The sequence below is a fragment of the Leucoraja erinacea genome, chromosome 40 (genome assembly GCF_028641065.1).
Source record: "Leucoraja erinacea ecotype New England chromosome 40, Leri_hhj_1, whole genome shotgun sequence".
Classification (NCBI taxonomy): domain Eukaryota; kingdom Metazoa; phylum Chordata; class Chondrichthyes; order Rajiformes; family Rajidae; genus Leucoraja; species Leucoraja erinaceus.
Genome location: NC_073416.1, coordinates 5,512,737 through 5,528,635, shown reverse-complemented (window position 1 = coordinate 5,528,635; position 15,899 = coordinate 5,512,737). Strand labels below are relative to the sequence as shown.

The following is a 15,899-nucleotide window of genomic DNA, read 5'->3' as shown; positions in this document are numbered from 1 at the left end:
AAACAGCACTTTGGAGAAGACACAGGGTTTCAGTTTAATGTCAGAACATTGCACCTGTTCAGGAGAGTGATACCTCTAATAGAGCAGCACTCCCTCAGCACTGCGGGAGTGTCAGCCTGGTTATGTGCTCGTCTCTGGAATAAAACAGCTCTTCAGGGAATTTTGGGAATGCTGATGTGAAAAGTTTACTGGTAAGCAGCAGCACCACCGTTTGTGCTTCTGCGTGCAAACATCCTCCTACATATTGCCCGTTAGTGTGCTAACTGCAGATTCCAGAGGGCTTTAGCGCTGAACTCGAGTTCTGGGAAAACCACTGTCCAGTGCATTTCCTCAAATGTCCCCTTGCTTCTTTGTCTGCACAGCATGCGAAGGGACTGGGACTGGAGCTGGCAATCGATACCAGACTGTGGATTCAAACAACATTGACCAGTTCATTAACTGCACCAAGATCACCGGCAACCTTGACTTTCTCATCACTGGTCTCGAAGGGTAAGAAAGCACTGACAATTCCTTTGGATGGGAATGCCAGGCAGTGCAATACTGGGAACACTGTGGGACCCCAGTGGCTGTAGAGGGAATGGAGGATGTTTGGTTGTATGCATCATCCATCTCAGCAATGTAGCAAACTATAGGTGGTGGCATAGGGGATGCACAGAGAAAGGGGTGAGAAAAGATTGTCAGTAAAGCTAGAACCACTACCAAAAGGACACAAAGTGGGTTAAGCAACATCTCTGAAGAATATGGATAGGTGACATTTTGGGTCAGGACCCTTTAGACTGATTGGACCACTCCTATCCTGTGCAAATCTTGGTTTATGTTTTTCACCTTCAAGGACTTGGGAACATGGTAGCTTTTTCAGGTTGGTTGGTGGATGTTATGGAGGAGAGCTAAATGGTACAGATGAGTGTTTCTCTCACCAAATTGTATTGTCCAGCAGCAGTACCCTCCCAGTTGTCTTTAGTTGCAAACTCAAAATGATCCCAACACAGAAAGTGGTTATTTGGCTTATTGGGTCCACATCATTTCCTTGTAAACTATTACAATCAGTCCAATACCCCCACTCTTTCCCAGTAGCCTAACAAATCAGTCTTTAATTCCCTTTTTGAATGCTGTGATTGGCTCTGTTTCCACCACTCCTACAGGCAGTGTGTTCCAGATTATAGCCACACTGCATAAAGAAAAATATGTTCCTTATGTCCTCATTTCACTTTGATTCTGTGGCCCCGGAACCATTGCAGTAAATCTTTTCTGCACCTTTTCTGGGAACTTCCCACCTGTGCTAAAATATATGACCAGAATTGGTTGTGCCCTAATCAGCCAGTTAACGAGCCAGTTAAATAACCAGGTCAGTTGTGACCAACCACTAAGCTGGCTGTAGTCAAACCCGAGGTCTTTGGTTTGTCTCTTACCAACCAAGTAATTGAGTTAGCCCTGTCTTCTTTCTGAGTCATGCTTCATGACTCATGACTTAGGATGGAGAGTGACATTGTTAATTCAGAAACAAGGGTCCTGAACTTAAAGAAAGGTAACTTTGAGGGTATGAGACGTGAATTGGCCAAGATTGACTGGCAATTGATTCTTAATGGGTTCACGGTGGATATGCAATGGAAGGCATTTAAAGACTGCATGGATGAACTACAACAATTGTTCATCCCAGTTTGGCAAAAAAATAAATCGGGGAAGGTAGTGCATCCGTGGATAACAAGGGAAATCAGGGATAGTATCAAAACAAAAGATGAAGCATACAAATTAGCCAGAAAAAAGCAGCCTACCGGAGGACTGGGAGAAATTCAGAGACCAGCAGAGGAGGACAAAGGGCGTAATTAGGAAAGGGAAAATAGATTATGAAAGAAAACTGGCAGGGAACATAAAAAACTGACTGCAAAGGTTTTTATAGATATGTGAAAAGAAAAAGATTAGTTAAAACAAATGTAGGTCCCTTGCAGTCAGAAAGAGGTGAGTTGATCATGGGGAACAAGGACATTGCAAACCAATTGAAACTTTGGTTCTGTCTTCACTAAGGAAGACATAAATAATCTTCCGGAAATAGCAGGGGACCGGGGGGTTAAATGAGATGGATGAACTGAGTGAAATCCAGGTTAGCCGGGAAGTGGTGTTAGGTAAATTGAATGGATTAAAGGCCGATAAATCCCCAGGGCCAGATAGGCTGCATCCCAGAGTACTTAGCCCCAGAAATAGTGGATGTATTAGTGATAATTTTTCAAAACTCTTTAGATTCTGGAGTAGTTCCTGAGGATTGGAGGGTAGCTAATGTAACCCCACTTTTTAAAAAGGGAGGGAGAGAGAAAACGGGGAATTACAGACCAGTTAGTCTAACATCGGTAGTGGGGAAACTGCTAGAGTCGGTTATTAAAGATGGGATAGCAGCACATTTGGAAAGTGGTGAAATCATTGGACAAAGTCAGCATGGATTTATGAAAGGTAAATCATGTCTGACGAATCTTATAGAATTTTTCGAGGATGTAACTAGTAGAGTGGATAAGGGAGAACCAGTGGATGTGTTATATCTGGACTTTCAGAAGGGTTTCGACAAGGTCCCACATAAGAGATTAGTATACAAACTTAAAGCACACGGTATTGGGGGTTCAGTATTGATGTGGATAGAGAACTGGCTGGCAGACAGGAAGCAAAGAGTAGGAGTAAACGGGTCCTTTTCACAATGGCAGGCAGTGGCTAGTGGGGTACCGCAAGGCTCAGTGTTGGGACCCCAGCTATTTACGATATATATTAATGATTTGGATGAGGGAATTGAATGCAACATCTCCAAGTTTGCGGATGACACAAAGCTGGGGGGCAGTGTTAGCTGTGAGGAGGATGCTAGGAGGCTGCAAGGTGACTTGGATAGGCTGGGTGAGTGGGCAAATGCATGGCAGATGCAGTATAATGTGGATAAATGTGAGGTTATCCACTTTAATGGCAAAAACAGGAAAGTACCCTATTATCTGAATGGTGGCCGATTAGGAAAAGGGGAGATGCAATGAGACCTGGGTGTCATGGTACACCAGTCATTAAAAGTAGGCATGCAGGTGCAGCAGGCAGTGAAGAAGGCGAATGGTATGTTAGCATTCATAGCAAAAGGATTTGAGTATAGGAGCAGGGAGGTTCTAATGCAGTTGTGCAGGGTCTTGGTGAGACCACACCTGGAGTATTGCGTACAGTTTTGGTCTCCTAATCTGAGGAAAGACATTCTTGCCATAGAGGGAGTACAGAGAAGATTCACCAGACTGATTCCTGGGATGTCAGGACTTTCATATGAAGAAAGACTGGATAGACTTAGTTTGTACTCGCTAGAATTTAGAAGATTGAGGGGGGATCTTATAGAAACTTACAAAATTCTTAAGGGATTGGACAGGCTAGATGCAGGAAGATTGTTCCCGATGTTGGGGAAGTCCAGAACAACGGGTCACAGTTTAAGGATAAGGGGGAAATCTTTTAGGACGGAGATGAGGAAAACATTTTTCACACAGAGAGTGGTGAATCTGTGGAATTCTCTGCCACAGAAGGTAGTTGAGGCCAGTTCATTGGCTATATTTAAGAGGGAGTTAGATGTGGCCCTTGTGGTTAAAGGGATCAGGGGGTATGGAGAAAAGGCAGGTACAGGATACTGAGTTGGATGATCAGCCATGATCATATTGAATGGCGGTGCAGGCTCAAAGGGCCGAATGGCCTACTCCTGCACCTATTTTCTATGTTTCTATGTTTCATGTTGAGGAACCGTTTCCAACATCTCTCGTGAAAAAGGCTGCACTTCTGAGTTTTGATATTGTTCATGCACAATGTGGAATCAGCTCAATTGAATGCTGCCCTCTTTCCCCAAGCTTTTAGCTTGTCTGAATACAGAAGTCTTGTTATATTTGAGATTTGACAGCAGGGAGTTACTTCAATATGTAATTATCCCAGAGCGGATTAAGATTTTTATAAATCTCAAGTGCTTTTGCTATTTAATTACTTGGCTTCAAAGGCTTGGATGAGATTTTTAGTTTTTCCAATTCAATTTTTCCTTTCCTTTCTATTTGGTTTTAGGGACCCGTACCACAAAATTGCACGTCTAGATCCAGAAAAGCTGAAGATATTTCAAACTGTCCAGGAGATAACAGGTATGCACCTTATGATTAAAGGTCTGATATGTTACTTGGTAGATTCATCCAAAAATAAGGGGTCTCTAAGGTTCAAACCCATTCTAGATTATTTTGTTTTGGGGATCTGCCTAAGTGCTATTAGATTGATACCAATATTTGGTGTATCTCCACACCCAGCGTATACAGGTACTGGCCTAAAGGATGTGGAGAACGTGATAGAAGTGCCTTAGATTAATCCAGATCCTGCAGAGTTTAAGTGCTGCCCATGTCGCCTGTTCCAGATGCATTGGCCCGATAGTGTTACAGCTTTTACCAGTACAACTGATGCTAGGCGCTGGCCTATGAATGGAGATTACTGGGAATTGAATACCCAATTAATACAGTGATGCTTAAAGGGTCTAGGCTCAAATTTTTGCTGAGTGCCTTCAGACATCCGAAGTGGAGGAAAATGTGGTAATAGTTGAGGTAATGTTTACCCACAGGTCTTTCTTGTACATGTCTCTGCTCTGTTCAAGGAGAATACTAACAGAGAGCAGGATGCAACTTCCCTGAATTCTCAACAGCAAGAGAGGGATGAAAGCAAAAGTCTTGGAAAAATCCCGGGCAAAAACGAACTCAAATCACCTGTACAGATGCTGCAACAATATGGACTGTTTGAGAGTGTGGCCTGTTTGTCGGTGTTTCGTATCACATGTGCGTTCTTTCCATTTCCAGGTTACTTGAATATTCAGTCCTGGCCAGAAAGCCTGAAGAATTTAAGTGTCTTTTCCAATCTGACTACTATTGGAGGAAGGACGCTCTACATGTAAGCACTCTAAAATGAAAAGGGTGCTTGAGAAGTGGAGGGCTGTGGCGGGTAGTTTCCGTCACCTGGTTGTTGAGGGTGCATGTCAGTCATGAATCTTGTGGCTCCGACTGGAAGCAGATCGTCATTTGTGGCTATCAGGTTTGGACCGAATGGGCTCTGTTCATGTGTCCTTTCTCCACTTCCCCTCACACAGTCCACCCTGCATCCCCCACCTCACCACCAGTCACTGAAGTCCAGCTTGGGTGAAACACTGATTTATGTGGTTTATCATAGATTTGCTCTAAGCCGTAGGATAGGTGGGAGTGGGGTGACAGGGCAGAGAAACGGCGGTGTGCGGCAAACCGCCAATGCGTCAGAGCATAGGAACGTGGCTTTGAGATTGGAATCTCCTCCACAGCCAGCTTCTGGTTAGCGCTGCTTTATGTGAGTAGCGTGGGAAGGAATGCGCAAAGTCGAATGGGGACCCACTGGACTGAGCCTAAGTACCATGACTTCTCACTCTGCCCATTTGTGTGTCTCTATGTAGCCGTGGCCTGTCTCTGATGATCATGAAGCTTCCGCACGTGACATCCCTTGGGTTTCAATCACTGATGGAAATCGGCGCTGGGAGGGTGTATGTGGCCTTCAATAAGCAGCTCTGCTACTACAACACGCTGAACTGGACAGTGCTGTACCGTCGGAAGACTCCCGCCCCTCCTCCCATCATCAAAGAAAACAAGCAAGGGAGACTGTGCAGTGAGTGAGCTTGGATAACGGGTATGGAAGTGGGATGTGGGTAAAGGAAGACAATAGTGGTGGGGGAGGGGACGGGGTTGGGGGGGGGTGCGTTCTCTCTCTAGCACGACACAACAACTTGCATTTATCTAGCGCCTTTAATGTGATAACGTGTCACAGGAGCGATAATCAGACATATGTGGATACCCTGCCACGTATTGTGTCCAGGCCATTAAAAATGAGGTCAAAAGGATAAACTTTACAGAGAGACAGAAAGGACAATTCCAGAGTTGGGGCCTTCATGATTGTTGGGACATCCGCCATCATCTGGGTAGCGGAGGACAGGAATTGAGCACAGTAACAATGAGATGTACTGCAGCATGGTTTTTATCACTGGATTTAAGGGTAACTGGTGAGAACATTGCAGATATTTTAGTCATGACTTTACAAAGTTTTCTTTGTTTGGGAACTGTTCCCTTTAGATCGAAAAATTGTAATTCTGCTATTCGGGAAAAGTGAGAGACGGAAACCAGGAAATTAAGGGCCAGTTAATCTAACAGCTCTTGGGACATTCTGAGCATCTCTAAGAAAGAGAGTGACAGAACTACTTGAAAATTTTCATTTGATCAAAGAGAGCAAGTATCAACAAAAAGCATTGATCAACTACCAAATCTGAAATGAATTTTGTGTGGGGGTTACTAAGGCATAGAAACATAGAAATTAGGTGCAGGAGTAGGCCATTCGGCCCTTCGAGCCTGCACCGCCATTTAATATGATCATGGCTGATCATCCAACTCAGTATCCCGTACCTGCCTTCTCTCCATACCCTCTGATCCCCTTGGCCACAAGGGCCACATCTAACTCCCTCTTAAATATAGCCAATGAACTGGCCTCAACTACCCTCTGTGGCAGAGAGTTCCAGAGATTCACCAAGGCAGAAGGGGATGTCACTTTATGTGGACTTCCAAAAGCCATTTGATAAGATTCTTTATAAGAAATTAAAAGTTGAAGCTCGTGGATAGAATGACCAATTATTGACTCGGCTGGAAAATTGCCTGAGAGGTAGGGATGAAAGGCAGGTACTCGCATTGTTAGGATGTGACCAGTAATGATACAGATGAGGCACAACTTGGATGCTGCAGCAGTTCCAGCAGGGAGGTGAATAAGGGAAGGAAATCTCCATCTGCTCAATTGGTGGGGAAGTCCATCTATCCTTACAGAAAGCACTGTTTAGTGCCACCTCCATCAACTGGTCTCCCTCCTGCCTTCATTGCTAATCCTGCAATTGGCCTTTGGAGATTTGCTGTGATTTTTCCAAATTCCGCTGGGTAGACACTCATTTTTCCCCTTGATCTTTTATTTGTCTTGTGGATGTTCTTGAGATTGGAAAACAATAGCTGTGTCCATTGGTGAAGTTGCTTCACAGAGATGAACTAGGTTTAAATCTTGGATTAAATCTGCCGCATATTTGTACTGATTTTTTTTTTTTTTTTTTTTTTTCTCCTCTTTCCTTCATTTTTCCACAGGGAGCGAAAAGAAGGTGTGTGATCCCCTGTGTTCCTCTGATGGTTGCTGGGGACCAGGCCCCAGCCAGTGTTTGTCCTGTGCCTTCTATAGTCGTAGTGGAACCTGTGTGAAAAGCTGCCGATTCCAGGAAGGGTAAGGACTGTAACACTCACTGTATTATTGGTAATCACTTCCTGGAATATATTGCTGTTACCCTTGATTCCCTGATCATTCCCCTCCACCTACCTGCGTGAAGTGTGGGTTTTAACGCTATGCCTCATGTCGTTAAGTATACCCACAATGTACTTGAAGGTATGAGACAGAGGTAAAACCTATTTAGTAAGAGTTGGGAACATTTTACTTGAAAAGCGTGAGTTTGCTCATGAAAATCACAACAGGCAGATGAAATGAAATGAGAAATGCAGGAAACAGCGGGTCAGGCAGCATCTAATAATAATAATAATAAATTTTATTTATGGGCGCCTTTCAAGAGTCTCAAGGACACCTTACAAAAATTTAGCAGGTAGAGGAAAAACATGTAAGGGGAATGAAATAAATAGTAGAGACATGACTAGTACACAAAGTAAATACAGAATTCAATACAAAACACAATATGAGGCAATTAATGCACAGATGAAAAGGGACGGCACGTGTGGCTAAGGATAGGCAGAGGTGAAGAGATGGGTCTTGAGGCGGGACTGGAAGATGGTGAGGGACACGGAATTGCGGATCAGTTGGGGGTGGGAGTTCCAGAGCCTGGGAGCTGCCCTGGAGAAGGCTCTGTCCCCAAAACTGCGGAGGTTGGACTTGTGGATGGAGAGGAGACCGGCTGATGTGGATCTGAGGGACCGTGAGGGTTGGTAGGGGGAGAGGAGGTCAGTGAGATATGGGGGGGCCAGATGGTGGAGGGCTTTGTAGGTGAGGACCAGGATTTTGTAGGTGATCCGGTGGGAGATGGGAAGCCAGTGAAGTTGTTTGAGGACTGGAGTGATGTGATGCCAGGATTTGGTGTGGGTGATGAGTCGGGCGGCTGCGTTCTGGACCAGTTGGAGTCGGTTGATGTAGGTGGAGCTGATGCCATGGAGAAGTGAGTTGCAATAGTCCAGTCGGGAGGAGATGAAGGCATGGATGAGTCTTTCAGCAGCGGGCGGTGTGAGAGAGGGTCTGAGTTTGGCGATGTAGCGGAGGTGAAAGAAGGAGGTTTTAATGACATGGCGGATGTGAGGCTCAAGGGAGAGGGTGGAATCAAAGATCACGCCAAGGTTGTGGGCCTGGGGAGATGGGGAGACAGTGGTGCCGTCGATGATGAGAGTGGGGTTATTGATTTTGCTGAGTGTGGCTTTGGAGCCTATGAGGAGGAATTCTGTCTTATTGCTGTTGAGTTTGAGGAAATTATGTTGCATCCAGGTTTTTATAGCTGACAAACAGGAGTTGATATGGGAGAGGGGGGGGTTGTGGGGGGATTTGGTGCCAAGGTAGATCTGGGTGTCATCAGCGTAACAGTGGAAGTCCAGATTGAAATGGTGGAGTATCTGACCAAGGGGGAGGATGTAGATGATGAAGAGGAGGGGGCCGAGTACGGAGCCTTGGGGAATGCCTTGAGTGACTGTGGCTGTAGCTGTAGCAGAGGTGTGGTTGTGGAGAGAGATGAAGTGGGATCTGTTGGAAAGGTAGGAACGGAGCCAGCTGAGTGCAGAGCGTTCAATGCCGAGGTCTTTGAGTCTGGTGAGCAGGATGTTATGGTTCACTGTATCGAAGGCTGCGCTCAGGTTGAGGAGGATGAGGATGTTGAGGGAACCAGTGTCAGCAGAGGTGAGGAGGTCGTTGAGGACTTTGAGGAGAGCAATTTCTGTGCTATGGAGGGGGCAAAAGCCAGATTGGAGGGGTTCAAGTAGGTTATACGTAAGGAGGTGGGAATGAAGTTGCGACGCAACGATACGTTCCAGGGTTTCTGAAAGAAAGGAGAGGTTTGAGATTGGGCGGTAGTTAATGAGAGAGGAGGGATCAAGACCAGGTTTCTTTAAGATTGGCGTAACAGCAGCAGTTTTGAAAGCGGTGGGGACAATTCCTTGGGACAATGAGGAGTTGAAGAGATTAGTGAGGTAGGGGCAGAGAACGGGGAGGCAGGACTTCAACAGGGAAGTGGGGAGAGGGTCGAGGGAGCAGGTAGTGGGTTTGGAAGAGCTGATGAGTTTGGAGATTTCAATAGGGGTGACCAGGTCAAACTGGGAGAGGAAGCAGTGTGGAGGAGGGGTAAGGAGGTCAGCATCTGTGGAAAGAGAAACAGAGTTATCGTTTTAGGTCGAAGATCCTTCATCGGAACTTTCACCTGAAATTTGTCTCGTATGTCAGGAGCTGCTGGTCACTCTGCTCTCAACCTGTGACCTGGCTCTGCCATTGCACGAACCTAACATGCAAAGCATTTCATTTCTAATTTAATTTGAATCCTCCTCCTCCATCCCAAAACACTTCACATTCTCGGAATTATTTGTAAGTACAAGAGCTGTTGTAGTATAGGGAACTGTGGCGCAGTCTTACACACAGCAAGAATGCATAAACAGCAGTGAGCTGAAAGATAAGGTAATCCACTGTTCTGTGGGAAGGATGAGGGATCCATCCTTCACGGATGCAGGACATGAGGCCATTGGGCTTCAGATGGACTCAAAGGGATCTGAACGACTGGATCAGGCCGTGATCTCGTCTGAAAGACACCAGGTAGTGGCTACAATAAATAGCAGAAATATGTTTAAGGGGAAGCTGAACACATGAGGGAGGAAAGAATAGGAGATGGTGAGAGAAGGGGAGTGGTGATGTCTAGTGGGAGGAGGCTGTTATGGGACAGAAATCCTGCTGTAGTGCACAGCCTCTTTTTGTGCTGCAGATTCTTTATGAAGGCAGACTTGTTTGAAGTCTGAAGGATACCCACCCCTCCTATTCTGCCCCCCTGTCCTGGTCATCTATAATTCATCCTGTTTTGCAGTAGTTTGAGAGAGCTGTTGGCTAGGTTGGCCGAGGCAAGGACCCTCGGTTGTGCAAAAGAATTCATTGTTTCTAGGGCAATGGGCCGGTTTCCAGTCCTGCTTTCACCCAGTATGATACTATGAACGTACATATGAATTCTGAGCAGGAATCAGCCACTCAACCCCAAGAGCCTGCTCCACTATTCAATAAGGTCATGCCTCATCTGAATAAGCTCAACACCGTGTTCCTGTCTATCCCTTTTCCCCTTTTACATATCAACAATATGTTAGAATTAGAATTAAATCCTTTATTTGTCATTCAGACCTTATGGTCTGAACGAAATGTCGTTACCTGCAGCCATACATATAATAATACAATAATAAACAACAGAACAGACAGTAAACACAAATTAACATCCACCACAGTGAGTCCACCAAGCACCTCCTCACTGTGATGGAGGCAAAAATCTTAGGGCTGCAGTCTCTTCCCTCCTCATTCTCTGCATGTTCATGAATACTGCAGGCTGATATGAAGATCAAAGGTGACAATCCAGTATATAACCTGCTGCAGGAAGAGTTGGGAGGTGTGCAGAATCAGCACGTACTCTTTTGTTCTCTTCACAGATCCCAGCGAGAGTATGCTGATGGCTCCACGTGCATGCTATGTCACCCAGAGTGCAGGAAGATCAAGGGAGGACCCACCTGCAATGGAACGGTAAGGGGGAAACATGGAGTGCAACTGACTGGAAATTTTGCTTTGGTTTCAATGTTCTACTTTCAATTGATCCTTACACCGAGCCATCTCTCTTTCCTCCTTTAAGATGGTCCTTAAAAGTCATCTCTTTGATCAAGCTTTTGGTTATCTATGGAAACAGGAGTAGGCAATTTTGCCCCTTGTGCCTGCTCTCCCATTCAATAAGATTGTGGCTGATCAAAGATCTCCATGCTACATTCCTGCACAAAGTCAAAATTCCTTGATAATGGTCTTGTGAAGCCCCCGGGGTATTTTTACCATGTTATAAAGAAAATGTAGAACTTCAAATTGTTGTCATCATTATTGGCCAAGAATGGTAATGATTGGCTTCCTCCAAGACCGTGGCCTTTATTCTTTTATTGCTACTTACCAGGTAGGACATTAATCATCGACACTTTACTGAAGTGTGGCTTCATTTTGGCACCCACCCAGAGTGACAGGACTGGGCGAGGGCAGGGATACTATTGTACCTACCAGCCTCTGGCACACTTCAATCAACAGCCATGACTGCTGTGAGCGGTTGAACCACAAGGCTGCACCAAGGGCTTGATATTAAACAAGGAGAAAGTGTCCTTGTTTTCAATGTAATTACAAAAACAAATTGCTGTCTATTCTGCTATCTGAATTAAAAAGATTTGGAAGAATAATAAATTAAATCAGGAAGTTGCAATGAATTAATATGAAACCTTGATTGTAAATTGTAAGAGAAAGGGAGACTGAGGAAATGAAGGTTTTGCGTTATTTGGGGAAAATAAAGCACTGAGCCTTGATTGCAGATTAGTGAGGGTGGAGGAGTGGAAGGGAGATAATTGTTGAACAAAATTGATGTTTTGCTTAATCCATCCTCGTCCGTTTCTCCATACTCTTAGGGACCTGCTCACTGTTTTCGATGTGCTCATTACAAAGATGGACCCAACTGTGTGCGGAAATGCCCGGAAGGAATCCAGGGAGAGAGGGGTCTCATCTTCAAATACCCAGACAAAAACAAAGAATGCAAGTCCTGCCATGAGAACTGCACACAGGGGTAGGTGCAAAGAACTCTAACCTTTGAAATGTGTCAAATATTCCGACCGTTTTTCTTTCTTTGCACTTTTGCCTAGCAGTAGAGTGTGGCGTACTGGAAGGATTCGCAAGCTGATTAACAGTCTTCTGCGATGGTGTGCGTATTACTTTTGTATCATTGGACTCTTCAGATGAGAACAGTTTGGTTTTAGTTTAGAGATACAGCATGGAATCTGGTCCTTTGGCTTGCAGGGTCCACACCGACCATCTAGTTCACACTAGTTCTATGTTATCCCACTTTCTCATCCATTCCCTACACACTCGGGCCAATTAACCCACAAACCAGCACGTCATTGGGATGTGGGAGGCAGCCGGAGAAAACCCACGCGGTCACAGGGAAAACGTGCAAACTCCACACAAACAGCACCCTAGGTCGGGATGGAACCCATATGTCTGGTGCTGTGAGGCAACAGCTCTTCCAGCTGCAGCATTGTGTTGCCCAATAAAGGAAGATTCTCTGGGGTGAGTAACAGTCTGACAGGTTGTAATCCCATGGGTGTGAACATTTTTTTAACCACTCAGTGTTGTGAAGCAGTGGTGTAGGGTGTTTATGGGGACATTTTTTTCTGGACTCTCAACCCATACAATGGGGTTAGAGGGGGGGCGCAACCTCCTTGTGGAATAAGCTGACCCACCTCCTCCCATTCTCCACCTGAAGGTCAGAAATCGGTCGATAAATGTGTGCTCAAGTCTAGTTATTATACAACGACCCCTGTTCGAAGTATCTACCTTGGACATTGAGCCAACTGAATCAGACCTAACTCCATTGCCTCATGAAGCCAAAGAACTGGGCAAGTGTTGAAACTCCTGCATAAATCATGGGCACCTGGATTCATTGAATGGTGGTCCTACAAAGTCCCAATGCTGGGGAGAACCAAACCCCTGAAGTGAATGATACAACAGACAGAAAGTTTGCATTTGGTAATGCTGCCTTGACTTCTTGCCACAGTGTGGTGAGGACAAGGGTTGTGATCTCCAACAGCCAGGAGCAGGTAGAGAGCAAAACTATGTTATGTTGCAGCTGTATAAAGATCGATTAGACCGCACTTGGAGTATTTCGTACAGTTCTGTTCATCACACTGCAGGACTGGCATCATTGTTTGCATAGGCGAGGTGGGACGAAGGGGTCGGTTTCTCTGCTATATGTTTCTATATAGCAGAGAAACCTCTCCTGGGCAGACGATGGCAGCCTTGATCCCCGCACAACAAAGAGGTAATGCTCGAGTGTGATCTGTTGATGCTGATGCAATGCACTGTGAGTGTCTGTCCAGGATCTGAATTGATGTTGCTAACCAGGTTGTCACCTCCTTGCCAAGAACTGCTTTGTGATTTTGTTTTCTTTTGTGTTGCCATGACACCAGGTGCCGAGGTTCTGACGCAGCGGATTGTGGTGAAGTTGTCCATAGGTACCATTGACGGTCTGCGTGTGTGTGCATGCCTCCTCATGACCTTTCTCTTATTCTGATTATAATACAGGTGTAAGGGTCCCACTGGGCTGGATTGCTCTTTCTATCCTTGGATGGCCCCCATCAAAGCATTACACAATAGGTAACATCCTCTCCCCACCACCCCTTCAAATTAGAGCTGTGACATGCAAGTGCAACATGAGATCTATGTGGGGAAGGAGGCAGAATCAATCAGGGGGTTTCATCTTTTGTTTTGAACAGTAATTGTGAGCATCCCCTGTCTGGTGGTTTGTGTTGTTGAAAAGGCTGTGTGCATCCAACAGCAGAGTTACACGTAATGTGTCTTGGACGTTACTGCAATGCAGGATTGATGGTCTTAGTCTCCTGTTATGGGTACCAGCCATTATTCAGCTCACCTGCAATTAGTGGAACTAAATCAAAACTGAATGCTGGAAATACTCAGCACATCGGGCAGAAAATGTGGGAAGAGACACAGAGTTAGCCTTTCAAGTCAATGGCACCTTCATCAACATCTGGTACTTAATTCCATCCATCAGAATGGAATTAAATTAGAAGGTGCGATACAATACCTGATACTGTCTGATTTGCTACCTTGCCTGAATTGAACCCCTACTGGCTTTTAATCCCTGATTGTGCTCTCATTAATGGGCTCCTATCTTTGGTATTTGGAATGGAGTTATTGGGAGGGATAGGAGTGGATTGCTGGGAATCAACTAGTGTTCCCACGATGCAAGTGTTGGCAGTGGAGAACTGCACAGGATACTATCTCTGGCCATCCAATCCAGTGGCACTCATGGTCTCAGCTTGCCTTTACAAATGCATGGCTTGCACTAGTCAAATTGACCCCAGCAACGACCCCAGGAGAAGAAGGGACAGAACAGCAAAGAAAGACAGAAACCAGCTTGCTGGGGACAAGAAATGGGTCAAATTGTCTGGGAAGCATTTGGAGGAAAACAATGTGAAATGGACAGACCGAGATAACTTGTGTGTCTCATTGCAGTGATATTGGATCCATAGTGTAAGTGTACTCTAAATTGACAACTGGGGTGTAAAGTTTTAGTACAGTAAGAAAAGCTGTTCTGTGTTTGTGCTGAAAATCCAGGCTCCTAGGAAGGCTATTGAGTACTGTCAGGGAGTCCAGTATTACAGGTTAGCTGCCCTGAGGTGTAAAAGGAAAATACTGGTAGACTGCAGGATGTGAAATACTGGACTAGGTCCCAATCTGATCTTTATGTTGTACTCCATGTCATGGCACTTGTTATGTATCATCCCTGTTGATCAGGGTACCACGGAAATATCTATTTATTTTTTAATACTGTATTGAAATTAACAGGCACTCAATTACATCACCTGCTTCCACCAGCCCTATGTCCCAGAGTTGTGATGCTCCCTGTGTGTCTTTATCAATGCTTTCATTGGCCACTGTTTTGATCACCGCACAATAACACCCATTCCCATCAGCACTTTGATCCTGCTTTGACTGCTTGTTGTTTGCACCTCCTGAAAGACCTCACCTGTAAGAAATCTTTAACCACCGATTTTGTAGAACATATTTTGGTCAGAATTGGTTGCAGTGGAGGCTGCTCAGATGCTCAGTTGCAGAATGCACAGATGTTACTGAGCAACATGGCATTCCTCCCCACCTCACCATTTGATCCTGGATGATCTCCACCCAGATGGGAGAACTTGGAAGGAAAAATGTGATTCTAAAGCATTTTTGTCAATTTTAAACTCTGACCATGATTTCATTTGGAACCAGAGTTCTTTACAGATGAGGTATTTCTGACTTCACATACAGGGTGACTATGAATCGTGCCTTTCAAAGAGTGTACTGTTGGATATGAATTAATGATTAAGGGTGGCAACATGGCTGTATTGCATCAGGTGTAAGTCTTTCAACTCGGTCAAAGGCAGAATGCAGCAAAATGCTACTGCTCTTGTCACAGGATGTCGGTGTGTGTGCACACGATTCTCCTTGCACCAAAGGTGCTATTTTGTTAAATAAGCAATGTCATTTTCCCAGAGGAAGGCACAAAGGAGGCCAATCGACCCATCCTCTTCTGTCACATTACCTTTGCAGAGTAACATTGGTAACGGCCCAGCCTTCTCATTCATTTGATGGGGAAGCTTGAATTCTCCCCCTTCTCCATTGCGTGAATGTAAATGGAAATATAATGCAGCAACCATGTTGCAATCTGCAGTTCAACCACCCTTAACCATGCCTATGAAATCTTGAGTGTTTTGCATGTTGAATGAAACTGATGACTTTGCTGAAGACATAATTCTTATTCCCCTCTCCTGTTACAGCGTCACTGGTTCAAATCATTTAATTGCCAGTGGAAAAATCGCCACCACTCAGAGCCTTGCTCACATTTTGACAGATACATTTTAGAATGAATTGCAAGATATTGCTTATTATTGTTAGAGCGCATTTGTGGAAAACTGGTTGGGTTTTGGAAGAAGACTGACCACAAACCTTTACATAAAGATGGGCAGTATTTTAATTCTTCAGTTCAGCCCTTTAACCTTCGGGGGTCTCTGCATCACATCAATTTAGGTCAATCCCAG

At 45.0% G+C, this 15,899-nt stretch overlaps 1 protein-coding gene across 2 annotated transcripts in view; it reads left to right on the top strand.

The window, feature by feature from the left end:
- Window positions 1-15,899, top strand: part of LOC129714732 (receptor tyrosine-protein kinase erbB-4-like) — a 102,864-nt gene that overhangs the window by 61,456 nt on the left and 25,509 nt on the right. The window contains exons 9-16 of one of the 2 annotated variants that reach the window (XM_055664531.1): window positions 363-489; window positions 4,045-4,118; window positions 4,815-4,905; window positions 5,435-5,643; window positions 7,149-7,281; window positions 10,713-10,803; window positions 11,712-11,866; window positions 13,381-13,452. In XM_055664531.1, coding sequence (XP_055520506.1) covers window positions 363-489; window positions 4,045-4,118; window positions 4,815-4,905; window positions 5,435-5,643; window positions 7,149-7,281; window positions 10,713-10,803; window positions 11,712-11,866; window positions 13,381-13,452 — 952 coding nt within the window. Of the gene's footprint in view, window positions 1-362; window positions 490-4,044; window positions 4,119-4,814; window positions 4,906-5,434; window positions 5,644-7,148; window positions 7,282-10,712; window positions 10,804-11,711; window positions 11,867-13,265; window positions 13,311-13,380; window positions 13,453-15,899 lie in introns of both variants that reach the window. The other variant, XM_055664530.1, reaches the window with a different exon arrangement.